The 24,976-nt window shown below is 40.3% G+C and overlaps 2 protein-coding genes and 1 long non-coding RNA gene across 5 annotated transcripts in view; 1 reads left to right on the top strand and 2 right to left on the bottom strand.

Moving 5' to 3' along the window:
* Positions 1 to 98, bottom strand: part of LOC112962863 — an 8,706-nt gene extending 8,608 nt beyond the window's left edge. Inside the window, exon 1 of the long non-coding RNA XR_003252431.1 lies at positions 43 to 98. This is a non-coding gene — a long non-coding RNA (uncharacterized LOC112962863). The remainder of the gene's footprint in view (positions 1 to 42) is intronic.
* Positions 99 to 193: 95 nt separating this feature from the next.
* On the top strand, positions 194 to 14,096 carry ENPP5 (ectonucleotide pyrophosphatase/phosphodiesterase 5 (putative)). Its single transcript, XM_026059390.1, has 4 exons — positions 194 to 290; positions 3,306 to 4,175; positions 8,716 to 8,892; positions 10,230 to 14,096. The coding sequence occupies exons 2-4, from the start codon at positions 3,311 to 3,313 to the stop codon at positions 10,613 to 10,615; spliced, it is 1,428 nt and encodes a 475-aa protein (XP_025915175.1). The 5' UTR covers positions 194 to 290; positions 3,306 to 3,310; the 3' UTR covers positions 10,616 to 14,096.
* A 3,477-nt stretch (positions 14,097 to 17,573) lies between these two features.
* Positions 17,574 to 24,867, bottom strand: ENPP4 (ectonucleotide pyrophosphatase/phosphodiesterase 4). Of its 3 annotated transcripts, none has more exons than XM_026059391.1 (4): positions 24,199 to 24,866; positions 21,890 to 22,751; positions 20,764 to 20,934; positions 17,574 to 18,312 (listed from the first exon to the last, which is right to left on the bottom strand). In XM_026059391.1, exons 2-4 carry the CDS (start codon positions 22,707 to 22,709, stop codon positions 17,945 to 17,947), a joined length of 1,359 nt encoding a protein of 452 aa, XP_025915176.1. In that variant the 5' UTR covers positions 22,710 to 22,751; positions 24,199 to 24,866; the 3' UTR covers positions 17,574 to 17,944. The 3 variants fall into 3 exon arrangements, with proteins under 3 accessions (XP_025915176.1, XP_025915177.1, XP_025915178.1); XM_026059392.1 differs by having other exon boundaries at positions 24,667 to 24,866; XM_026059393.1 differs by having other exon boundaries at positions 17,574 to 18,309; positions 21,890 to 24,867.
* Between the last annotated feature and the right edge of the window lie 109 nt (positions 24,868 to 24,976).

Below are 24,976 nucleotides of genomic sequence, written 5' to 3'. Positions count from 1 at the left end.
CTCAGAGCGGCGCGGCTCCCGGCCCTCCCCCCTCCCGGGGACCGTTATTCCCGGTTGAGTGACAGCGCTGCTGGCCACTCAGAGCGGCGCGGCTCCCGTCCCTCCCCCCTCCCGGGGACCGTTATTCCCGGTTGAGTGACGGCGCTGCTGGCCACTCAGAGCGGCGCAGCTCGCCGCTGGGGGCGGGGCGCCGTCGCGGGGCGGGCTTGGCGGCGGCCCCGCCGAGTGGCCGTCGGCGCGGTGCTGCTGTCGCTGTCGCTCTTCCCCCGCCGTCGCGGGGACGCTGACAGGTAACGGCCAGCGCTGGCTCCTCGGCCGCTCCCGGAGGGGCCTGGCAGGGCCTCCCCGGCTCCTTGCACTCCGTGGGGCTGGGGGTGCGCGGGCGCTGCTGGGCCTTGCTCCCGTCTCCCTCCCTGCCGTGACCAACGGCCGCCCCCTGCGGCGCCGGGCCGGGCCGGGCCCCGCGGGGCGGGCTGAAGGCGGGGAGAGGGCCGCTGCGAGGGCCCCGCGGGTGGGGAGCAGCTCTGGTCTGACTGATCAGGCCTCGACGGGCCTCGGTGGGTGGCCGCCTTCACGTCGAGGTGGTAAACGGACGTGGTTTCCTGAGCCCGGGTTTTACATTGCCTGGTTGTACCGCCAGGGTGAGGCGAACCTTTTACAGAGGTGTCCAGGCTTGGTTTGAAAGCTGTCGGGCATGGGGGGTGCCGGCTGCTCCTCGTGATACGTCCCCACGCTTGCCTGGTCTGGCTTAGGTCATGGAGCAGGTCCTTATCTGTCCCGAGTGCCCCTAAATGCCTGTAGCTCTGTGTGGTGTTTCCCCGCCTGCGCAGTCAGGGCCTCTGTCCTGCCCGCCTCCCTGTATGACCCCAGAGTCCTGTGCTGCGCCCTTGGGTCTCTGGAAGGGCCCAGTTCAGTAGCTGTGCTTGGGGTGTATCCAGGGCAGACCAGGATAGGAAGACCTTAAAAATACATAACTTTATCTGTTAAAAATACACAGTTGAAAGATTAGGTGGTGTAGACATCTTTAGCTATGTAAAGTTCAGAAGTAAGGACCTGATTTCCCTTGAGAGGACTTAAATTCATACTCATCACTCTCCAGAATGTGGAATTATGACTCAGCCACTGGCTAAGGTAAATGGAAGTGTCAGGGGGAGACACAGCACATTCTTCCTTTCTTCTTCGAGGTTCACTGAGAGAAATTGTGCATGGGGTGAAACTGAGAGAGCAGAATGAGGTAGCCTTTGGTCTGTGGTGTGTGCCGAAAGGGGAAATATTCATCTGAAGTGTCACTTAACTCTTTGCGGTAGGTCTCTAGGCCTGGATTTTAGTTTTGGAAGGTATTAAACTTTGGCATAACGTCTGGCTGCCTGCAAGTTTGTTTTTTTGATGTAAATATATATGTGAGAGACTTAGTTGGGAAATTGAAGTAGGAAAACTTCCCATGGAAGATACTTTGTGTACTACCAAAATGATAGCTACATCATTGTAGTGGTATTCAGATAGTTAATGCAGTGTAACTTTTCATATTAACTGGGTTGTGTATGTAGCCAGGATATTAATATGGATTTACTGGTAATACAGTCACTGTTTTCCAGCTAAATTTCAGTGGTGTTTGGTTCCAGAGGATTACTGAAAATGGGCACATAAAGGGATCTGTGTAAAAGTATCGGTACTGTCCACCTGCAGGAGTGGCTTTAACATTACCTGGTCTTGTGGCTAAATGACGTCTTTAACCAAGAAATGGGCAATATTAGCATGAATTTTATATCAGTTACAAATAGAGAAGTTCTCCTGGGAAAGGGGGCTTATAGGAGATATGTGCTTGCTTTCAACTGGGTGAACTGTGTTATGAATAAGGAGGTATGTTTGGAAAGGGGGAGGGAAATTTGGGGAGGGCATTGAACCCTTGATGAATCATGAAGGTCAATATAATTTTATATGAGACTATGTATATCTCATCTCATGCTGTTAGGTAAGGAATGGCAATCATAGCTAGGAACAGTCAAGGTCCTTGAGTCACATGATGAGAATTAATGCTGAATAGAAAAATAGTATCTAGAGAGCAAATGCTTTAGGGCACAGTGCATAGTGGTCACTAACTCTTGCAGTTCTTGGGTAAGATTTGAATTGTATTTCATATTTCTTGCTTACTTCATGTTGGTTGTGCTCAGCTATCAGTGGCTTTTTCATGGAAAGGACAAATGATGAGTTTTATGCTTGCAGGACAGTTGTGGTATGGCTGCAGGCCACGTGATATACTACTGAATTTTTCAACTACCTCTTTCCAATCTGTTAACTAAGTGGTCAGTTATAAGAACTTGACTGCACGCTGACTTGTATAACTTGTATACATTCTTGTTCCTAAAGTTATCTGTATGCTAGAAATGACCTTTGGTAGTAAAATTCAGAATTAGTTGATTGAGAAGAGTTCAGTTACATAGGAAAATTATGGTCAGGTTCTTATCTACCTCTAGATAAGAGGATACTGACGTTCATGCTATTTGTTTGTAACTCTTGATCTGACACCTTTTAAGCGTCAAAACCTTTTAATGGATATAATGCTGTGTCTGAAACGCAAAGCTTATTTTGATAATTTCTCCATTACAAATTGTCCTCGGCATATGTAATAATCCCATACAGAGTGTTGGGATTGAGGAACTAATGGATTTTAGCTGCTAGCCCCTCGCTGATGGGTACTGTGCAGGCACAGAGCACTCCAGTTCCAGTGTGTGCTTCCTCTTCCCAGCTGCTAGGTTACCAAGCTTGGTGCTAGTGCATCTGCTGCCACACTGGTGCAAAAGGGAAGCGATGCTCAAAAGACTTTACTGAGAGTTTTAAAGCTCTGGTGGGAATGGACTTTATTATTCTCAAGGTGAGAACTGCCCCTTGTCTTACGTTTTATCAGCCAGAAGCTTTCTCTTAAGACAGTTTCTTACAACTTTGAACACAGAAAATACTCGAGAATTTTTCAAACTGTGAGAGGAAGAGTTCCTGTATATTTGGAGTGGGAGGAAAAAACGAAGAAGGTGGGCAGTGGTGTGGTGGTTAAAGCAGTGACTGCGAACTGTGTTGTTGAACAAGCTGTTTCTTTCAACAAATAGTAGAGTCTCAGTTCCCTATCTGTAAAACAGAGATATTAATACATCTGATAAGTATATAGACTCATTCTTATGTTTGGAACACTCAGCGTTAGTCAGGCAAGCTGTATAATTATGCAAGGGATATTTTAGTTACTCATTTTTAAACTAAGTTATCATTTTGACAGCCAGGTTAACACAAACAAATCTTATGTCTCTACCCAACAGATACCATGTTGCCTCAGAAGAGAGGAAGAATACCTTCCAGAATAGCTGTGAACTGCTACGGGACAGTCTTGGCAGTTTGCTTACTATTTCTTCCAACTGCATTCCCTCTCCAGCAAGACCAGCCCAGAGTGCTGTTAGTGTCTTTTGATGGATTTCGATGGGATTACATCTATAGAGTATCAACTCCCAATTTTCATTATGCCATGAAGAATGGTGTTCATGTCAAACAGGTCACTAATGTGTTTATAACTAAAACGTATCCTAATCATTATACAATGGTGACAGGTCTGTATGCAGAAAGCCACGGTATAGTTGCTAATGAGATGTATGATCCTATTCTGAATGAAACTTTCTCCATGAACAAAATGGAGATCTATAACTCAAAGTTCTGGGAAGAGGCCAGTCCAATATGGGTAACAAACCAGATGGAAGGACATAAAAGCGGAGCTGCTATGTGGCCTGGAACAGATGTGAAAATACATGGAGTCCTTCCTACGTATTATATGCCGTACAATGAATCTGTTTCGTTTGAAGATAGAGTTGCTAGGCTTATTGACTGGTTTACATCAGAAGAACCCATAAACTTTGGTCTCCTATACTGGGAACAGCCTGATGAGATGGGCCATATCCTGGGCCCGGAAAACCCTCTTATGGGACCGATAATTAGCGATATTGACAAGAAGCTGGGATATCTTATGTCTGAACTGAAGAAAGCGAAGCTGTGGGATGTGATAAATGTCATAATCACAAGTGATCATGGAATGTCACAATCATCCTCCGAAAGGCTCATCGAACTTGATCAGTATGTGGACAGAGAGCTTTATAATGTGATTGACTATTCTCCTGCAGTAGCTATTTTGCCAAAAGAAGGTAGGAGCTATAGCACTAAAACTCTCTGAAGAAAATACTATCAAAACGTCTACTGACTTCATTCCCATCTGATGTAGCAGTAGCTGTGCTGATGCCAATAGGACATCAGCCTTGAACAAGGAATTTCTGCAGAATCACTTCCTTATTCTTTTTGCTAGCTCTTTCTAAAGCTTGGATTAACATTCAGGAATGGAAAGTGAGCAAATCTGTGTATTGTTGACTGCTATTTCAAATATCCTTTAGTCCTTATGAGAAATAAGATAATCTAAGAGCATTATCTAGCATGAATGCCATTCTAGATAGATAACCAATTGGATATTGTATATCTTGCCTTTCAGCAAGACGCTAAAGCCTTAGCTGAAGAATTAGATTTCAAACTCAAACTGTAAACTGAAACCATATGGGGACCTTCAAAATAAGAAAGCTTACATTGGTCATTCTATTAGCTGGGAGCTGTTATATAATTCTTTTTAGTTTATTTTTTCCACCTTTTCATGTCAAACAGATGACCAATTATGTTCATACTGTTTTTTTTTTCTTTAATTGTGGATAAGATCATGAGTAAGAATACTGTTGGAATCAAAATGAGAAGTCTGCAGTCATTGAAGGATTGCTCAGGTTTCAGCTTTCTGTTTAATGTCACTGATTGCAGAAGTGCCACTTTTTATTTTGATGATCAAATGCTATAAATACTTGGTGGCAATGCATTAACCTGAAAAATAGCTTTTTTTTGTGGGTGGAGGTGCTAATTTTAAAGTTGAGTCTTGAGAAGGTGTTTTTTACAGGTCTCTAACATTATTTGGACCACTGATGGATAGCACTCTATTTAACTCCCCAGAAGGTATTTTGCAGACCTAAGTGACCTTTAAATTTCTAAACAAATACCTCTTGTCCTGTCTAGTTTGAAGACTATTCCTTTGTTAATCCAGACTTGAAAATGTTAGTGCAGGAATGTCCAAACAGATTAATTTGCTGCTTGAGCATACTCGTGTGCATATAGCTGGACATTGTTCCTATCAGCAGTACTATGAGAACCGAGTTTGGGAATGCCATCCTAATGGATACAAACATGGTAGTGCTGACTAGAATGTTCTTATTACCAAATAAAGGAATTTTAAAAGTAAACTTAATGCTGAAGCATCTCTAATGCAGTAAATGAGAACTCTTAAAGCTGTGTAATCTGATTCTCCTCTCTGGTAAAATGCCAGAAAGAAATAGCACCTCTGCAGCAATTAGAGGACTGAATAGAAAAAGGCTATTTGACTTATGAGAGCATCTGTCATGCAAGGAGAGGCTGAGAGAGCTGGGACTGCTTAGTCTGAAGAGGAGGAGGCTCAGGGGGATTTTATCAGTGTTTGGGAGGGTGTAAAGAATACAGAGCCAGATTCTGCTCAGTGCAGAACAAGAGGTAACAGGCACAAACACAGGAAATTCTGTTTGAACATAAGAAAACTGCATTTTTACTGTGAGGGTGGTTGAACCCTGGAATGGGTTGCACAGAGACTTGTGGAGCCTCCATCTTCAGAGATGCTCAGAACCCAACTGCACATGGGTCTGAGCAACCTGCCCTAGTTGCCTCTCTCTGAGCAGGCGGATTGAACTCGATGATCTCCAGAAGTCCCTTCCAACCTCAGCTATTCTGTGATTTTGTAATGGACTACAGAAATAGCTTGGATCTATTTTTCCCAGAGGTTCTGGTGTTTATTATACACTACTAGTAAACCAGAATTAGTTTTGAGCACAGTTAAAATTACTTCCTTCCTCTTACCAAACAACAGTAATTTTATTAAAAAGCAATGAGCTTTATTCTCAATTTAGGTATGAAATAGCATTAATTTAAATACATAATGATAATTCTTCAACACCTTATTCCATTTGTCTTGTTTAAACCAGGGGATTGATAAAACTTATTAAGACATTCAGAAAAGTTTTGAACACTTAAAACAGATTTCTGCTACTCTGGCTGTATATTTCTTACCTAGGAGATGGATTAGAGCAACCAAGTGGAATACCTGGCATCTTGCCAGCTGTGTATTAAACACTGCTAGGAACCATTATGAAATATTAACAAAAATACTGTTCATCCTTCTAACATAAACTTCATTGTAATCACTAAATATAACAGTTGTCATTTAAGAGTCAAATTATATACAAAACCTAATATCCTAGGAAGCATAATAGTCAGTTCTTAGTTAAATACCTTAGTTGTGTACAAAAAGCCGCAAGTTGGATCTTCACAAACTAGCTGACGTAAAAAAAAAATAGCTTAAACATTCTAGTGTGTTATTCTGTGTGGAATTAATGACTTGAATGTTCATGAAAGTGGTACGTGTGGCACAGCTGGTGATACTGGCCTTTTTCTTGCACTTAATATAAGTATGTTGTTATAATTAAATTAGTGTAATAACTTAGTTTACTGCATTTAGAGTTTCTCCTCCCTATTATCGCAAATAGAAAGCTGGCCATGGGTAAATTAATTTTGTTACCAATCTAGGATTTCTAAGACTAAATCAGAGTCTCTTTCCTTGTTGCTGTAACTGGAGTCTCTATCATATCTGGACTTCTGCTCTCCCACTGTGACCTTCAGTGTGTTTCTTAAGTTTAGTGATTTGAGATGAACTTCTCTTTTTACGCCAGTTTGAGAGGAGAAACATTATACATTAAACTATTTTAGCTTCCTCCAGCATTTATACTGAACTCTGGAAACTGAAAGAGAAAACAAAGACTGTTTAAAGACATTAGAGTCCAAAAATTAAAAAAAAAATCCTGAGAAATGTTCAAAACCACATGCATGCTGTCAATGATAGACCAATTTTTATCCTTAGTTTCCTTCAGGATGTGTCTAAGGTCAGACTAAGGACTTGTGCTAGTACCTGAAGGCAACCATTTTCTGGGACACGGAGTTGCAGAGGAACTAACTCACGGGAGCACCCACAGCAGGATGTACAGCTGGGCGTGAAGGCAGAACTTGCTCGAAGCGATAGGTCAAAATGACAGGATGTACTGAAATCCCACTCATCTGCTAAAAATATCAGTACTGGCCACAAAGAAAATGTAGACTTCTTACAACCGTGCTTCAGACCTTGTAGTGCTGAAACGAGGCTATACAGACCAGCTGTAAACTTAGCTCTCTGTCTTAACTATGCATGTGTGTAGCACAAGGTATTTAAATAACTCATGCAGCAGAGGTTTCCTGTTTGGTTGAATTAAGAAATGTCATGCACGCTGAATAGTCCTTGGTAGGAATCTGTGCTTAAAGGTTGCAAAAAATTGCAGAAACCTACTCAAAATGTACAGATTCCTAAACTTCCTTTTTTTGGTCCTCACTGGGTCTCCTTGTTCCTCCTTTCCATGTGTTGGCCCTCCAGCTGCGTTCTGGGTCTTCAGTGACTTTTACTGGAATACAGAGTTCAATACTGGAAATAAGCAAGTAAAGAATTGGGGATGAAAATGCATATTTATTTTGTAATCTTAATACAATGCTTAGGACAGCTCTTGAGGTTTTTGTGTTTATTGTATCGTAGGTGACAAGGGGAGAAAAAGGAGTTGCATATCAAGAATATAAAGGAGTAGATAGCGCTATTAGCCATATGCCAAGTTCCTAACAGTTCTAGATTAAAAATCTTGCAGTCCACCCTGTCTCTTCATACATTTGTCATGTGTTTCCTTCTTAAGCTTTCGCAATCTTCATGCAGTTCCTAGTGTGCTAGTGACATCTAGACTGTGACCTGAGGGCTTCTGTTGAAACATTAATATGAGCTATTTTTGCTTATCCCTAGGGAATGTAATACAGACAACTGCCTATAATATGATGTTATATGCCGTGCAGCAAAAAGCTAGCTACTCTTTCTAAATTGGGTAAATTTTGATGGTCAAAATGGTAGAACAGGATCAAAACTGGAAATCAAATGAGGCTAAACATGTAGCAGTTTATTGGAGCACCTTGTAGAAGAAGAAATAAATAGTTGGGTTCATAAAGAAAACAAGCATTCAGAGATGCTGAGAAACAATGTTGCTGCTCTCTTTGGCCTTTTAAAAGAAAGCAACTAACAAACTGCTTCAAAATAAATAAGTAAGTGCCACTGGTGGTCATAGCTAACTGAGGGGAAGCCACAATATGGTCTTAAAGCATAAATAACCTCATAAACTGTTTAGGAGCCATCTTCTTGTTTTCAAGCTTTACATGGAACTAGGAGGAACTGTTTTCTTTTGCATGGGACTAAATGCCTTCTAACTGCAATTCTTGTGACAAGCTTACGTTCTGACAACTATGTAATGAGGGATTTTTCTAAAATTAGGAAGAAAGCTACTACTTAGAAATAGCCTGTTAAGTCTGATGCCAAGTGAATACTGTGAATGTCATTCTAGATTTCTCGCAGTAACTTCTGTACAGGTTGTGATCTGCTATTGTCTCATACAGCTAAATATAACCTTTGGGGAAATGCATTTTATTCTTTCTCTTGAGAATTGTATTTCAATTACTGATGAGTGTAGTAGATGTTATTGTATTTTAAGTTATTTGTTTTTTGGTTTTTTGAAGGAAAACTGGATGAAGTATATGAAGCTCTGGCCAATGCTCATCCCAACATGACTGTTTATAAGAAGGAGCAGATCCCAAATAGATTACATTACAAACACAACAGTAAAATTCAGCCAATCTTAGCGTTGGCTGATAAAGGATGGGAAATTGTACACAATAAGTCTGACCATTTTCTGTGTAAGTATTCTGCATCTATAGTGTTTTGCTGTATCTTCCTTGTCAGGGACCTTACATGGTATTTTCTCTCTCAACCTCAAACAATGTTAAACTGTTTAAGGCTGGGAGAGAAAACTATGATGCTAAGTATGTAGTGTTTACTTTTTTCGTTTCCTAATGAAATAGGAAGCACCCTGCTATGGGAGGGAGGGGAACTGGACTTTATGTTTCCAAAGTTAAATTTACTGATATAAGATCATTCACATGTTTTAGTGATCACGTACTTGAGGTCTTCTTGAAAGATCTAGCAAAATGATGAGCACTTCCTGAGAGATAAGAAATGTTGTAACTAAACTTGTTGAGGAAAGGGTGAAAAGCATTGTTTTATGATGTACCCTTTCTTTGGAAGGACTGAGTTACTGGAGGAAGGTTAGGTTGCAGCATTAAGTTTTGCCCTATAGGATGAGATTTCATCATCATTCTAGATGATGGGGGGGAAAAAATCTTTTAGGTGCCTGACTTGGGGGTTTTGACCTTTTTCAGCTTTCCTCTGTCATGCGTCCTTTCCTTGAAAGCATCTTGTCTCTAAATGTGCACAAAATGCTGAGGCTGTCCGGTGATATTCCAAATACAATCTTTCTTATGTGATTTCACTAAAATCCCAAATCCAAAAGGATGCTTCCAGTATGGTTTTCCATAGTTTTATACGTTCTTAAGATTCTTAACTGAAATTATTTTAAACTTTGCTGCTGCTTATGAAGCTGACCTGCAAGACAGCCAAGTTTTTCAGCTGTTGATACTTGATCGGAGCAGCTATTCTTGTCTGGGTGTTTATGTACTTCTGCAGAGTTTTTAGTGCGCCTGTAAGGAAAGGGCGTTGGACACCTCGTAGTGAGATTGGAAAACTTTTTTTCATGTTAATGAGCACATAGTGCACAAAATCAGACAGCGTGTCAAGGCAGTCAGAACTTAAGGTTTGTCTGCTACTAAGAGTCAAACAGACTCTACTTGGACTTTCTTCTAACAAATTTGGTCCAGTTGCAGAGTGAGAGTCTTTCCTTGAGCAAAATCAAGGAAACTTGGATGTAGGATGGCCTTGGCAATGCAACTAGTGCTGTGTGAACTTTAGCTTTTTTCTAGAACTCTCCGTTGTCTTTAAAGCATTTTCTCTTCATATTTCTATGACTTAATATTTGCTAGGAGACATTTGCACCATCGATCAAAATGATTCTGCTAAACCTTTGTAACAGTAAATGAGGATGGCTGTTCCTCTTCTGCAATATTCTAACTATGGGAAAAGGTTCAATGCTTTTTTTGCAACTTCAGAATATTGACTTTTATCCTTCTTTTCTTTCTAGTGGGTAATCATGGATATGACAACATCTTACCAGAAATGCATCCAATCTTTTTGGCATTTGGGCCTGCTTTCAGAAGGAATGCCACCAAAGAAGCCATGAACGCTACAGACTTGTACCCCTTACTGTGCCACCTGCTTGGTATTAACCCACTGCCGAACAATGGTTCATTCAATGATGTGAAAGATATTCTTGCTGAGGTGGTTCCAAGACAGCCTTATCCTGAAGCCCGTGAAACAGAATCCTATGCTTACTTCATAGGAATCTCTCTTGGCAGCATTCTTGTTCTGTTTTTCCTTTTTGTTTTTGTTAAGCATTTAACCTGCAGCCAGATAAATACCATGCACGTGCAACATACTGAAATTGCCCAGCCACTATTACAAGACTAATAGTACTTGCCAGTGGAGGCACCCTAAAGTTTGGTGCTTTTTTCCTGTTTGGCACTTAAAAGAAAGTTCCACAAAATTAAGTGGGTCAGCAGAAATGTGTGGAGTAAAACAAAATGGGTACCGATCCATTGGTACACTGGAGTACATAAATATCAGGTACATACAGAAAGAGCATGTTTCTGTTTCACTCTACAACCACTTAATCTTTCGGGGGTTGAGAATATTCTGGGTAAACCTGGAAAGCTGTATATGTATCCACGTACATATAGTATACATGTAGTAACAATAGACCTTGAATACCTCATCCTGAACTGCTGATAGGGAAGTAACATCAACTGAGGTGCACTTCACAGAATATTACATGGTGATTTAACTTCTTTTTTTCAGCGAGCTTTTAAGTCTCAGATTCTAACAAGTCACTGAGTGTGACTAGAACTGTGCTTTTGAGTTTTCTCTTCCCTGCCCAAGGAAGTTCTATAATAGATCACCATTAGAGATAACTTGGCGTAGGATTAAATCCTACAGAATACAACATTAAGCTAGGTCACGTAGTGCTAAGTGTCTAAGTTTAGAGCTAGGTGTGTTTATTCTAAGTCCTGTGTAAGTTGTAGCACCCAAAATATTAATATAGGTGGTACTGCCTTTAGTAATCAGCATTAAACTACTTGATTAATTTATTTTTAGGTAAATGTAGGTCTTTACTTTTTCTATTGCTTCTTCTACACTGGACTAAATTTTCTTGGAGTTCCCTGTGGCTGGCTGATTAAAGACACATATAAGCACAACAGCTGTATATCCAAATGGAGTCTGTTATATTTCTGTGATAAGAGGGTCCTTCCTGAGCAAGGCTAATGGATCAGTTAAGGAACGTGCTGTACGAGCCTTTTTCAGAGGGCTGTGGAGCTCACCACTGGGTGTAAATTCAGATCCATCAATGAAGACAGTTTGTTAGGGTGAGCTTGCCTGCTCTCTTGTGTTTCATCTGGTATGTCTGGGTGGGCCCTTAAAACTTTATGATTAGCACCTCTAAAGACTAAACACACAATTTTAAGGAGCAGTCTTATAAAATGTACTCTTAAATCTGAAAAAAAACCATGCTTTAATATGAAATAAGGTATAAGATTGAATTGAATAAGAATGAAGTTTTTTCTTTGAGGGGAAAGTCTGTATTAGGAAAAACTGTTAATCCTGAGTCAGACAAAACTATAAATTATTCTGATTCTTTTGAGGGGGTTGCTGAAGTAAATCTTCCCTCTATTGCAGCCTTTTTCAGTGAGCTCACTTAAATGATAGGTGAGAATGTATGAAAGACGTGGTGTTTAGTGAGAGAACTTGTCTAGTTGTCAGACTTCTTCAAAAACTGATTTTTTTTCTCCCTGTTTGAGTTGGTATTTGTCTGTGTGTTTTGCTTCTGAATACAATACATGAAGGAGAAAAAAATTCTTTCCAAATTGACTTAAATATTCAGTCTGGTATTTCTGTAAGTGCAATTTACTGATGCGTGCACATGCATTAGTGCTAATGCTTTATTTGAAAACTGGATTATACTTTCTGCGAAACAGTGGAAACGGCTTTATCCACAGCCCTCATTAGAGGACAGAGATAAGAACATCTTTGCCTTGGATAGTCTCTATGTCAAGAGAAACTAATGATGTGACTTAGTAAAAAAAGTTGACTAACTGAAATCCAAAACTTATTCTGCTAAACTTAATTCTAAACTTAAAGGATGACATCTAAGTGGGTTCAGACGGGAATTTTCACTTCTTGCTGCCTCAGTGATGAGTCTACTGTGCCATGTTACTTCTGACGAAAGTGAGCACTGGACAGTTTGTAGAATCTATTGGATTCCTCRGTGATTGCAGAGACACTTGCATAGCTTTAAGCTCTGATGTGGAAGGTTTCCAGAGACCACAGCTAAATGCGGTGAAGGCTTGAGAGGGAAGGCAATGAAAGACACCAATGTCTTAAGGTATATGCTGAAATTCTAACTCTAATAGTACCTTTAAGAAGGCAGGAAACTAGCAAATCTGTTGGGGAACAGCTCCGTAACTTGGGGATATGGAGTGCTGTGTAATGTAATATCTGCTGTTACTGTTCTGGGTACTGTTTGGTATTCCTACGTGCCCATTCTCTTAAGGAAATACTGAAGGAAAACCTCCGAGGCAGCTGTGCCTGCCGTTGTAAAGCTCATTCTCAATGGAGCAGACCATTAGGTATGCCTTAAGTCTAATTTGTTGACACCAACTAAAACTGAATGCGCAGGGGTCAGTTAGAGGATTATCAAGCTGAAAGATGAATTCAGAAATGATGTTCACAGCAGTTTCTGGAGAAGCTTGTGAAGTCTGAGTAGCAAATCTAGACTTCTAAATCCTTACTAATCTTTCCTAGCTATCTTCCAAGAAATGGATGGCAGATAGCAATTGATGTATTGATTCCATGTTTTCTTTCTTATTTGCATCTTAAAAACTTATTGGAGCACAAACTTTGTGTATTCCAGTTTAAAGAAAGATTACAGTTTGGGTTAAAGGAAAAACAATAAATGTCTGAGATGAGCAGAGACGCCATAATCCCCACCTGTCTTCAGTAGCTACTTCAGCTCCTCACTTTGGAACATGCTGCTTTAATAGCAATTTCCTAGTGATACTTACGGCAGATGTTAAATTAACTGGATTATATCCTCAGAGGTGTGCGTTAGACTCCCTCTTTTTTACTGTGACAGGTGTRGGTCTATGATCAGCCAAGGTGACCCCTGATCTTTAAGGGGCAAAGTTAGTCAGCATTATTCAGTCATGGTAGCATTTATGTCCTACCTCCCCAAACATGTGACAAGGGAAGAGCAGTAAGTTTCCAYTGTCAATGCATTTGGGAACATACATACTATCTGAAACAGGTCGGGAACGCAAGCATGAGAATCCTYTCCAGTTTCATTGTTCTGCATTGCACTGTAAGACCCTTTCTGAAGAGGGTAAAATGACACTTTGTAGAAAACTGAAATCTTTCAACATTTAGGTATTTCAGTTCAGGTTAAAACATGTTTCCTTATTGTTTAGGTATATTCGTAAATAACCTCGTAGGTAGTTACCTTGTTAGGATATTTGCCTCGCTGTATTAAACACTGCTTTAAGTTAGTGTGTGTGTATGCTTAATGAACATGAAAGCACATATGGTACCACTGGGGAAAAAGACCAGCTTTTCAGACTTGTGATGGGAGGTTCTTCAGACTTTACCTTTCTAGTGGGGGAGGACAGAGGATTTGGATTTTTATGTCTATTTAGTATCTTTTATGATTTATGAACAAGTTTGTCAGAAAGTGGGTTTGAATACATGATATATTGGCTTGTAGCTAAAGCTTGGGAATTGAAAAACTTGCATGATTCTGTGCTTCTTTACTGACCTGTGGAACATACTCTGAGATGTCTAATGTTTTCTTACTGCTTGGAAATGTCGAAGCTGAAATATATATTTGCTATGTGCTGTCAAACACTGTGTGATTGCTTCATTTAAAATAATTCTGGAAAAAACTTTAATTTTGGCGGGAGGGCTGGTGGAGAATGGCCTTAAACCACATGCACCCCAGATATTTCTAGTATTCTGCATAGTGTATAACTAACTTTAATAAAGACTTTAATAAAGACTAACTTTAATAAAGAAGTGTGATATAACTTAAGAATTTTAGGTTCAAGTTTTTATAGGAAAGACCTTTTGCTTCCTGCTTTGCTATCAGTTACAGAAATCACAGGTATCTGTTACCAACAATCTTAATGTAGTTTCTTTACCAAAAAACTCTCCCCAACTTTACTAAGAAAAATCTACACTAGTGCTGTTTACCATAAATGCAGTTTCATTTAAAAAAAAAAAAAAAGCCCAAGACAGACAGACAGCTTTTAGAAAACAAAGGATTGTACAGAGTGGTGCTCCCTGTGAGKATGAAACAACATGGACTCTCGAGCTGTGTGGGGGAAGAATATGACAAACATGCAGTTGTTCAGTCTTGCTGTTTCATAACATTCATATAGAGTGGGCTTATTTCTAAATCCTCTTCCCTGCTTGGCCATGGATACTGTACTCTCTTGATCATACCTGTGCTGCTGTACAGACCTTTCACGAAATGATAATGCATTTGTACCACAGCAAGGTTAACGAGAGCATTTATTAGATGGCATACTAATAAAATTCTTACAAGCATATAAAAAGGGTAAGCTCAATAGCAGTATCTGCAGTACTGCAAATGGAAGGCCTTTCTATAATGACTTCCTAATTTGAATGATATTCAGTTAACAAGATCTCCACTGTTTATTTTGCACTAAGAATGGTACCATGTATAGATATATAAAGTTGCTGGTTTATTTTCATAAGCAAGTGGTGCATTCTTTTCAGCTGGAAGCATAATTTGCTACAAGCCCAGCACAAGAGTTTGCAGTCTGTGGTTAGCTGAAGTCAACTCAATTCTGGAGCTTTCCCTGGTGCTATAACTCTACAGGGTTGGGCTTTTTAAGACCTTATACACAGTGCTCAGATTTCCTTCTTTGGAGAACAAAGAGGTAATGAAATGTCAATTTTTATAAAGCAAAGCAGTACCAGCAGTCAACCTGTATGTGGGGAAGGAGGACAAAACTCTTACCATTGCTCCCTATTTCACCAGCGGATATTGATAAGCTGAAGTGTCCTGTGGCTTTGAGCATTCAKCCTCTTTCCTGTAGACTTTGTAGACTTCCCTGTTGTAGCTTAGACTATCATATACCTCTTCCCCTGTGGTTTAGGCCAGGTGAAAGATTGGGTATTCTTGACTATTAATTCCATTCTTAAACTTCAAAGCTTTCCACCCCTCCCCCAGAACACTATTCAGTCTCTATGCTAAAGGCAGAAGAAGAAGTAGAAGGGTAATAAGTTCTGCCGGATACTACTCCTCATGCTCTGGTTTCACAGGAGTTAAAGTGCAGACCACTGCAATCCCTATCAAAGGTGTTACCTAGAGGGAGCAATGCATTTACACAGGCTTAGCTTTCTCCTCCTATAGCAATATTTATACTTCAAATTAGTACTACTGATGCACCTTCCTCAGTCAGCATTTGTATTTTTGATAATTTAAAATCTTAGAGGTAACTTTTAACCCTGACCTATTTAACTGAAAGTACATTAATCATGTAGTGCAAGACTGAACTATTCTGGGGAAGGGAGGCAGGGAAGACTAGAGCAGAGCATTTACTTACCCTACTGACTTGTTTTACTTTCAAGGAAAAAAAAMCTTGAGCTTTGATCAGAGTATGGCTGGGTCTTGCCCACCCTGCCAGAAAGATGAAGCTACTTCTATTCAGTATCCAGAAGATGCAAAGCATCTCCCAGGAAGCGTGCCACCCTCTGTGCATGGCAGTTTTTATTCAGCAAAGTCATAAGAAACCAGCAAGTCTCTCCCAATAGAGGAGGGTCCTGAAGCATCCTCCCCTTTCACAGCATTTCTGAGTTCTGCCCTGCAAAACAACACTTCTCCCTTGTTAGACTCATTAACCTGACCTGTTACTGCAAGTAATTAGTTATTTCAAATCATCCAACAGTCCAGTTCTTTGTTAGAACTATATTACAGCGAGAGTTAAAAATCCAGTACGCTGGTAGCAACAGTACAGATTTTTCAAGTGGTCTGAGTTCAGAGTAAAGTATTATCCAGGAAGCAGTAGTCAACAAAAAGCAACACAGTTTTTTTTTTTTTTTTAACATTGTTCTTTTATCAGTACAACAGAAGTCTCAACAGGAAGATATAATTTAGAAAAATAAGTTTCAGTACATTATTTTTAACATTCAAAAAACTTTTTTTCACATGGGCAGTTAAAGTTAACCCTCCTCTCCAACGCCCATGCTTCCTCTCAGCTGAATCACTAAAAGGAGGCTGTGGCTAATGCCAAATTTCACTGAATTTGAGTTTACGAACAAGAAACAGCATTGTATGATATCAGGTATCTCACCTATCTCACTTAGAATTATCAGTTCTTAAAACTGCCAAACTTGTAGAAAAAAGACCTAGTAGCTGTAGTTCTGTTTTGGGGTTAGCATTAATATTTTAACCTCACACTCCTACCTTACTGAAAGACGAAGTACCATTAAGGCTTTCTAAATCAAATTAATTTTTTGTACAGCAAGTTACTAGCCTTGATGGTTAAATGAAACTCTTAATTCCCTTTTTAAGAGAACCATTAGCATTGGTCTTGGACAGAACTTTGAATCTATACAAGTCCGACCCCACAGACAAAAGATCATCTTATCTCAAAAGCCAGGTTAACCTTTAAGATTTGAGCATTTAAAACAAAAGTTTGCAGTCTTTGCATGAAGATTTCTTGTTAAATTCTCAGCTTGTTGCTTTTTCACACAACAGCCTTCAGAAGACAGTTACCAGCTGGCACAAAGGGCAGTGCCCACCTTTATTACATGAAAGCATCCAGCAGAGTCTGCATCTGAAAAGCTTCACAGGGTTTAACAGCAGTAGTTTCGTTACTGCAGCCCATCAGTCTGAGTAATCCAGAAAGTAATAGATTAAATCAACATCCCTGAGGTAAGCAAGTAGTACTGTCCTAACTCTCCAAGTGCAGCAGCGTGGAACGAAAGTCAAGAGGCTCTTCAAGAGCACACAAGGTCATCAGACCTGCGGCTAGCAACTTCAGCTCCAGCTACCCAGTGTTACGACTGCTGACCCRTACGCTCTGTGGCTCAGGTGGAAGCAGTCAGCACAGAAACGATCCTCCCTGCACCAATTCCTTCCTCACTGGTTTCCTTCCCCATCAGTTTCTTCTTACAGTGCTGGCTTAGAGTAGAAACAAGTAGCAGCACCTCTTCTCTCCACCTTCTATCCCCAATTCTTAAGAACAAATCCAGATATACTGTCCAAATAGAACTTCTTCCAACTCCCAGAAAAAAAAGAAAAAAAGAGATCATCTTCCTTCCAATACGGGTACAAGAACACTAAAAGAAGTCATCATTAACTTAAGTTTAATACAAAAAACAGTAATTTTCATTTACGAATGTTAAAATTCACTTAGCAGTCTATCCTCCCTCGTTCATAGTCTGAAGTTTCATTTTAGAAGTGTTCAAAGGCTTGAATGAAAAACTAAACTTATTTTGCTAAATATCAATTCCAGCAGAAAGCAATCTGTCAATATTTCTTTCTGAAAATATTTTTTACAAGACTACTAGTCACGTAACACATGAAAAAGTTAGCAGGTTCTGGCTGCACAGTATTTTACACAGATACTGTTAAAGTGCATCAAAGAATGCTGTCCAGTGCAAGTTCAGACTCATCCCCTGAAATCACCATTTAGCAAGTGAGGCTGAGCTCCCTACACGCTATCCGATTAAAGGATCATCATCGTCGTCGTCTTGTAACTGAAGTCGGGAGAACGGACGCGGAGAAGGTATTCTACTCTTCGACATTACTATAAGGCAGGTGAAAGCAGTCAACACTGTAAGGGCCCCGATAACTATACCAATCACCTCCAGAAGATTTATGCACCACTGGTCAACCAGCAAGCACTTAGCATTACTGAAAGTTCCATTGTGGGGCTGAGGCGTCAGTCCCAGGATGTGGCACATCATCGGGTAAATATCTACGTTGTTCATCGTGCTCTGCTTGTAACCTCGACGGAAAGCAGGCCCGCGAGCAGCCAAGAACGGATGCATGCTTGGGAGAGCGTTGTCATAGCCGTGGTCACCTACTGGAGAAAGGCAGAGTTCAGAGTTAGCATCGCAGTTTCTGTTTGTGGATTTGTCATGCTCCTCCCCATCTCTCCCCTGCCCTCAAAAGGGCATATGCTTTAACCAAGGACTAATACAGAAAACATAAGCAATCCTTTGATCAAAACCTGGAACTCAGAGTTCCTTCCCTCCTTCCTGCTCCCCAGCAGTCTTTTCCCTTACTGGCCTTCAGTCACGATTCCCCCCCCCCAGTTATCCATTTTCCTTTTGGTCATCAACTCTTGCAGTTTTCCCCCTCCTACTCCTTATGTCAAAGCTGAAATGGGTGTTCCCATTCCACAAGAAGTCAGTGGCTGGAATGAAAGTTTGCATTTCCGAGATTTTTGGAATTTGCAAGGCAGACGCTTTAACTGCTTTCAAAAAGCCAAGCACTTTCCCCTTGATAGTGTTCAGCTCAAGCATATTGAAGCACTCTCAGATCATGCTTATTACATTAAGTACTTCAGGTAAAGGGATACTGAAATAAATCCCTAAACGGTCAAAAGCAAAGAACAGCCAGAGGATCATGATGCCTGTGACAAGCATTTAACAAAACTGGCTACAAGGCTGCCAGTGCTTGGACATTTGGTAGGTTTTTAAGAAAATACGCAGATTTTTGGAATATAAACACCTAAAGAGCAGCCATAGTCCAATATCCTAATAACATGCCTGAAAAACATACCTTCAAAATCTGTTCTAGATGTCAACAATTTCTCTTAGCAGTCAGCACAGAACTTGAGTGACTGTATTTAGGTTTAGACTTCTTTTAAGAAGACTCGCTCGTCACAGTTTAACCAATCTGCCTCCAGAACTGCCTTCTTGACTGCTTCATTAAAGTTTCTGATTTGAAATTTTACAATTCTTATTGCTTTAGGTGAAATCACACTCGCCAGTTTGGTATACTTGAATTATTCCTTTTTATAATAATAAAAATAATAGTGGAAAATGTTAAAGATACTACTTGTACCACTTCTTCCTTCTTTTTTTTAATGCAATCTTGCATTTCTTGATTAGTTTTTCCTTTTTCTACCCACTAACTTATTTTGAATAGAGCTGTTCCAAGTTGCCTCTCCTATGAAGTTTCCCGTATTTGAACTTTTAAGTAGGAGGGCTGGTGTGTGCTGGCATTCCTAGAATAGCATTGGTATTGATATTCGTGCAGACATTATGCTGCCACTTTGTCCGTGAAGACACATACAATAAACATTAAAATAGCTATTTATGTAGCCTTCTAAAGTTTGATGCGCAAACCCTCCACCACTTGCCTTTGGGAAGCTTTGGCAAGCCAAATTCTTTTGAAGAGTGATTCACTTCAACTCATATAATGCTGTTACTTCTAAATATAGACTTATTAACTATTTTTAGGTAGATGAAGTCAACAACATTGAACACACATGGAATTATTCTCTACAGAGTTGTCATTTTTTATGGTTTGATTCAGTTTGAAGATGATTGTGGCAAATTTGGGAGAAATTCAATACAACCATATCTTACATCATAAGCAGCACTTTTGTACAAATAATGAGAAAACTCAAACTTCAATGTGCAAAGGGCAGACAACAAGAACAGCCAAGATGGGTGAAACCAGTTCATGCTTCCCAGCATCCTGCCTTTGACAGTGGTCTTAAATAGTACGGAAAGCATCCAGCAGGGTTAGCCCAGTGATTAATTCCCTGGCACACCATCCAGCCTCTAGCCATTAGCTGCTCAGGAACACCCTGAAAGTTGGTATCTTTGTATTTAATACCCATTAATAGATTTTTTTCTTCCAAGAATTTGTCCAATTGCTTTCTGAAACCATATATATTTTTTGATATGCATGGCATCCAGCAGCAAAAAACTGCATAGCTTAGCAATGCACTGTGTGACATAACACCTGGATTTTGGTGGTTTTGGGTTTTGTTTTTTTTTTTTAAACATGCTGTTTAATGACCCAGTGAGAACCCTGGCTTCTTGGACAATTATTGTTGTGTTCCTGCTAGCTTTAGTATCTCCTTCCACTTATTTTGTTTCTCAAGATATGTATAATACCATTAAGTGTTGTGTCTTGCAATCTTCAATTTACACTCCCCATATGTATTTTATATTCAAAAAGTTTAAGCCATATGCCAGTGGAAGCTTGAGACACAGAGGCTGCATAACTCACCTAAGATCACTCTTAAAGTATACCTCAGGCTATGAAGTTGAACACAGTCAAGTGGACTATTCCTCAAGCCAAAGGAATATCCCCCATCTCTTCCTCATCTGTTCAAACACCCCAGGTTCAGGCTGAGGATGCTTTTGGAAACTGCTGTCTTTGAGACCTTCCCAAAGAGGCACAGTACAAGGCCTCTAATCACTAAGCCAGGACCATCCTACAGACCGCTGGAATAAAAACAAAACTGTTTACCAATGCAAGCCACCAAGAGCACAAACGAGGAAGACGCACTTACATTTTGAAAGTGACTCATTTTGCACAATTGTCCAGCCTTCATCTGCAACCAGAATTATGGGTTGAATTCTTTTATTATGACGGTAATGAAATCTGTCAGGAATTTCTTCTTTGAGATACACTTTCATGTGATCATTGCAGCTTTTCAGTAAGTTATATACATATGTTTTGTCTGTCAAGAAAAAATCGTATGTGAAATAGCCGGGAATTATGTCCTGTTTACTGCAATTATCTATCGTTAAACTTTAAATCCAGTCTTTTCAGAACAATGATTTTTTGAAAGGTGTGTAGAAAAGGATTTTTTCCATGTCCCTGATGAAATGCTATACATATCAAGGTAGATTTCACAATTTGTTCCCCTTTTAAACAGCAGATTCATGGCTCTGGTCTAGGACCTACAATTCAAGTTACTCCTTGGACTTTGGCAGGGCAGAAGGGGGTAGGAGAGGGACCAAAATTCAAGCAGGGAAATCAAGAGAAAGTAATCATACGCAGAAGTAATCAGTATTTTATCCAAATCAGTGAAAGTTATTTTAAATTTTGTTCTCTGTAGATCATTTTGTTCACTATAATCGCTTCAGTCTGGCCATACTTAGGGAAACTCTGAGAAGACCAACAGGGTCATGATTTAAGACATACCTGTTAGTACCTACCCTAACATACAAAACCTGAAGTTTCATTCACAGAAGCAAAAGTGGTAAAGCAATCAAAATTGGTTTTAGATTTTTTTTTTTTCTTAACTTGGAAGTTTAGACAATGACATTTTTAATTCTGAATAAACCCAAGTGTTTATTTCATGCTCATCGTGAATTACAACTGTATAACTGAATGACTGAGCAACAGAAGAGCATGCATATGATGTGCCTACTGATTTATCAATAAGCTATACCAGGACCACCTTTAGCACCCATAGCAATTTGATAGGAAATGCACCGATTACCAAAAGACAGACATTTCTAAATACAGACATTCTTTCTTTACCTTATTCATTACATCAAAGTTGTGCAATAGGAACTAGACTGGTTTTGCAAAAGATGTGAACAAACTACCTGTGTACTTTTTAAGTAATAAGATAAACAAGATTTAATTCTCAATGTATGACTTAAAAAAAATAAAAAAATACGTACTCTGTCTTGGCAGCACTGCAGCAACTGGACTCTTGTCTATGAGAGTATAGTTATTGCGACCAATGCAGCCATCCAGTATAATCAGCTTCTGTGCAGAACATGGGGCCATTCCATGATCGCTTGTTATTATGACGTTAATAGTGTCCCACAAACCTAATGCCTTCAATTTATTAGTAAGGAAACCAATATGATTATCCACTTGTTCTAATACTTTGCGCATGTTCTCAGTATCATCTGGTCCATATTTATGCCCGCTTACATCTGGTTCTTCCCAGTATAACGTAGCAAAACTGACCGGTGGGTTGGAGTTGTTCAGCCACATAACAATTTTCTCCACTCTCTCCTCAAATGTTACTGAGAAATTATACTTCATAAAGAAGTGAGGGGTTGTATTGTGAATTTTCACATCAGTACCAGGCCACATGGCAGCAGCACTTGTTCTGTTTCCCTGCTGATTTGTTACCCAAATTGGAACTGCCTCATTCCACCAGAAGGGATCTGAATCATTGAACTGTGAGAATGTTTTTCGGGCATCTGCATCGTACATGTCATTAGCCACAATGCCATGGCTTTCTTCATACAAGCCTGTCACTATGCTATAATGGTTTGGAAAAGTCTTTGTGATAAAAGTATTTGTAACCTGTCTGACAAGCACGCCGTCCTCAATGAACTCCTGGAGATGGGGAAGTTTATAGGTTTTCAAGTAATCAGCCCTGAAGCCATCAAAGGACACTAGGAGTAACCTGGATAGTGGATTACCAGTAGAGTTACCACAACAGGCAACTATTCCAGAAAAAAATAATGTTAACATCAAATTCATTGTTGACACTTCAAAGTATTCCCAGCAGCTAATCTGATGTACCTGAAAATTTTAAAAAGATAGTACATGTAATACAAAGTAAGTCATACTGGTTCCAGTATAACTAGTTATACATTATGCATATCTTCCCAAGACATGTACCACAAAATAGCTAGCCCGAAAAACAACCAAAGTCAATAACAAACAAAGGCAATGAGATTTTTTTTCATTCAAGACTCTAAATGAAAAAAAAAAAATTCTTTTTTAAAGCAATTATTTCATGGTTTTATCTGTTTTATTACAATTCTACAGTTAAAAAAAGTGACCAGTATTTGTCTCATGTTCAAACATATGTACCCAAACAACTCTGGCTCCACTTTCAAGAGTCCTGCGCACCCCAGAATGCCATCAGAGTTCAGACCAGAAATCTGTTTGCTGCCRTAGTTATCATTTTCCTTTTTCACCCTACCTTTCCTTTTACACAGTTTCCATCATCTTAAGCTGCTAAAAGACTTTCCAGGCTTTCAACATTCCTATTTATTCACTGCTTGCTCTATACATGGATTTGCCAGGAGTAATTTGTGCAACAGTTCAGGAGGAAATAGAAGTCCATCTGCTCTAACTGTATTAAAACATGTTCTTTACACCTCATTTTTTAAAAAAGAAATTAGTAACCGCTGTTACTAATGTTATGAGGCAAGTATTTCTTTTTTAATCAAGGAACTCATGACCATTACAAATACAAGATATGATTTACACGGTTATCGTTTTTGATTATAAACTAACCAACAGCAGAAAGGACATGCCTGAGCTTACTATGTGTGACAGGACCACACTCTGCTCAGAAGATCTAGAATTACTCTATAAACCTTTAAGAAAGAGGAACCAAAGCTTCAGGTTTCACAAAAACTTTTGCGATATTGTTAGACAGCATATTTACTTCTACAGAAAAGCCGCATTTCAGCAAATTTCTTCTGTCTCTCATTGGCTCAAACTAAGTTGATTTTGGGAAGAAATGCAAATACCTTCCTAACTAACTTCCTAATATCTTCTGGCCTATTTCAAGCCTGTCCCCCAAATCACTGAGCTCTTGAAACCAAGAGCGATAACACTTTGCATCAAAAGTGTAAATAGCTTTAATGTTAGCCAAAGTTTTAGCAGTGAGAGGAAGCCCAAGCATGGGAAATTATTGCCCTGTTCTCTCCCCAAAAGTTAAAAGTTCCTCAAAAGATACAAATGCTGGAAGAAAATGTTATCATAAATAGCACTAGGATATCTCCTAATACAGAGGATTTGGAATACAGCCCCCTTAAAAAAAAAAAAAAAAAAACACACACACACCACACCCTAAAGCCAAAAAACAAGATGAGCAATACAGTAGAGAATCACCAATTTAAAGTTGTTAGGTGCTTTATTAAAGCAAAACAAAACACCCCACACTTTTCATAGTGCAAAGACAAGAAAGCAATGCAACTGTGGTATGTAACACACATTTAGGATCCTCAAATACCTCGTTTAGGCATTACAGAGGCATCAGGTTAGAACTGTCTCCACGATCCGAAATTGTTTGCGGGAGGGGGGCGGCAGGGGCAGGAACCCAACCACCCATTTCAGCTGAAGCTTCTTCCCAGCTTTCACGGTAGATACCTAACTGTTTTCTTCTGTTGTGAGCGCAGGCTTTCAGCCCGCTATAGCGAATCCAATATGCTCCACCTATATCTAAGGTTTTTCTCCTGCAGTAGCTTCATGGGGGCAAAACCCATGCTACAGGCAAGGCATAAAACCAAAGCAGCAGCCTGGAAATACCCCAGAGACATTCATTAAGCACCCGATTCGCGTTGTTATTAGTATACAGTATTTCACGATTAACTACAGAAAGTTTCCAGCGTTGCAGCTGTATGCTCTCGAACACCGCCTTCACCTAGGCAGGCTCTCGAAGAGCACCTCGCCACCCCATCAGGAAAGGGGCTTTTCCGACCTTGGAGCTTGCGCCGAGACTCCGCACTGTGCCGCGGCGCGGAAGCGGTCAGGGCAGGCGCCGCGCGCGTCGCAGCGGCAACGCCGGTGCCTCCACGTCCGGAGGCGAGGGAAACCCGAAGGCCCTCGGCACGTTTCGGCCCCCGCATCCTCGCTGCGTGCAGCGCTCGGGACACGAGCCGGGGGAGCCGAGCGCAGCCCGGTCAGCGGCAGGCGGCGGCGGCCCCGGCGCGCCACGCCGAACCGGGCCGGGCCCGGAGCAGCCGCGTTTCCCGGCGAATTAAAGCGCGCGGAGGCGCGGCCGCCTCGGC

This window comes from Apteryx rowi, unplaced genomic scaffold (genome assembly GCF_003343035.1).
Source record: "Apteryx rowi isolate R43461 unplaced genomic scaffold, aptRow1 scaffold_157, whole genome shotgun sequence".
Taxonomy (NCBI): Eukaryota; Metazoa; Chordata; class Aves; order Apterygiformes; family Apterygidae; genus Apteryx; species Apteryx rowi.
Note: the sequence above shows the minus strand (reverse complement) of the source record. Positions and strands in the feature narration are given on the sequence as shown.

Excerpts from the sequence above, each read along its gene's own strand:
- ENPP4 (XM_026059391.1), bottom strand. The coding sequence starts at position 22,709 with ATGAATTTGATGTTAACATTATTTTTTTCTGGAATAGTTGCCTGTTGT. Across the intron at positions 20,935-21,889 it reads TGCAGTGCTGCCAAGACAGA|ACAAAACATATGTATATAAC; the intron begins GTACGTATTTTT and ends TTTTCTTGACAG. Across the intron at positions 18,313-20,763 it reads AAATGAGTCACTTTCAAAAT|TAGGTGACCACGGCTATGAC; the intron begins GTAAGTGCGTCT and ends GCCTTTCTCCAG.
- ENPP5 (XM_026059390.1), top strand. The coding sequence starts at position 3,311 with ATGTTGCCTCAGAAGAGAGGAAGAATACCTTCCAGAATAGCTGTGAAC. Across the intron at positions 4,176-8,715 it reads AGCTATTTTGCCAAAAGAAG|GAAAACTGGATGAAGTATAT; the intron begins GTAGGAGCTATA and ends GGTTTTTTGAAG. Across the intron at positions 8,893-10,229 it reads TAAGTCTGACCATTTTCTGT|TGGGTAATCATGGATATGAC; the intron begins GTAAGTATTCTG and ends TTTTCTTTCTAG.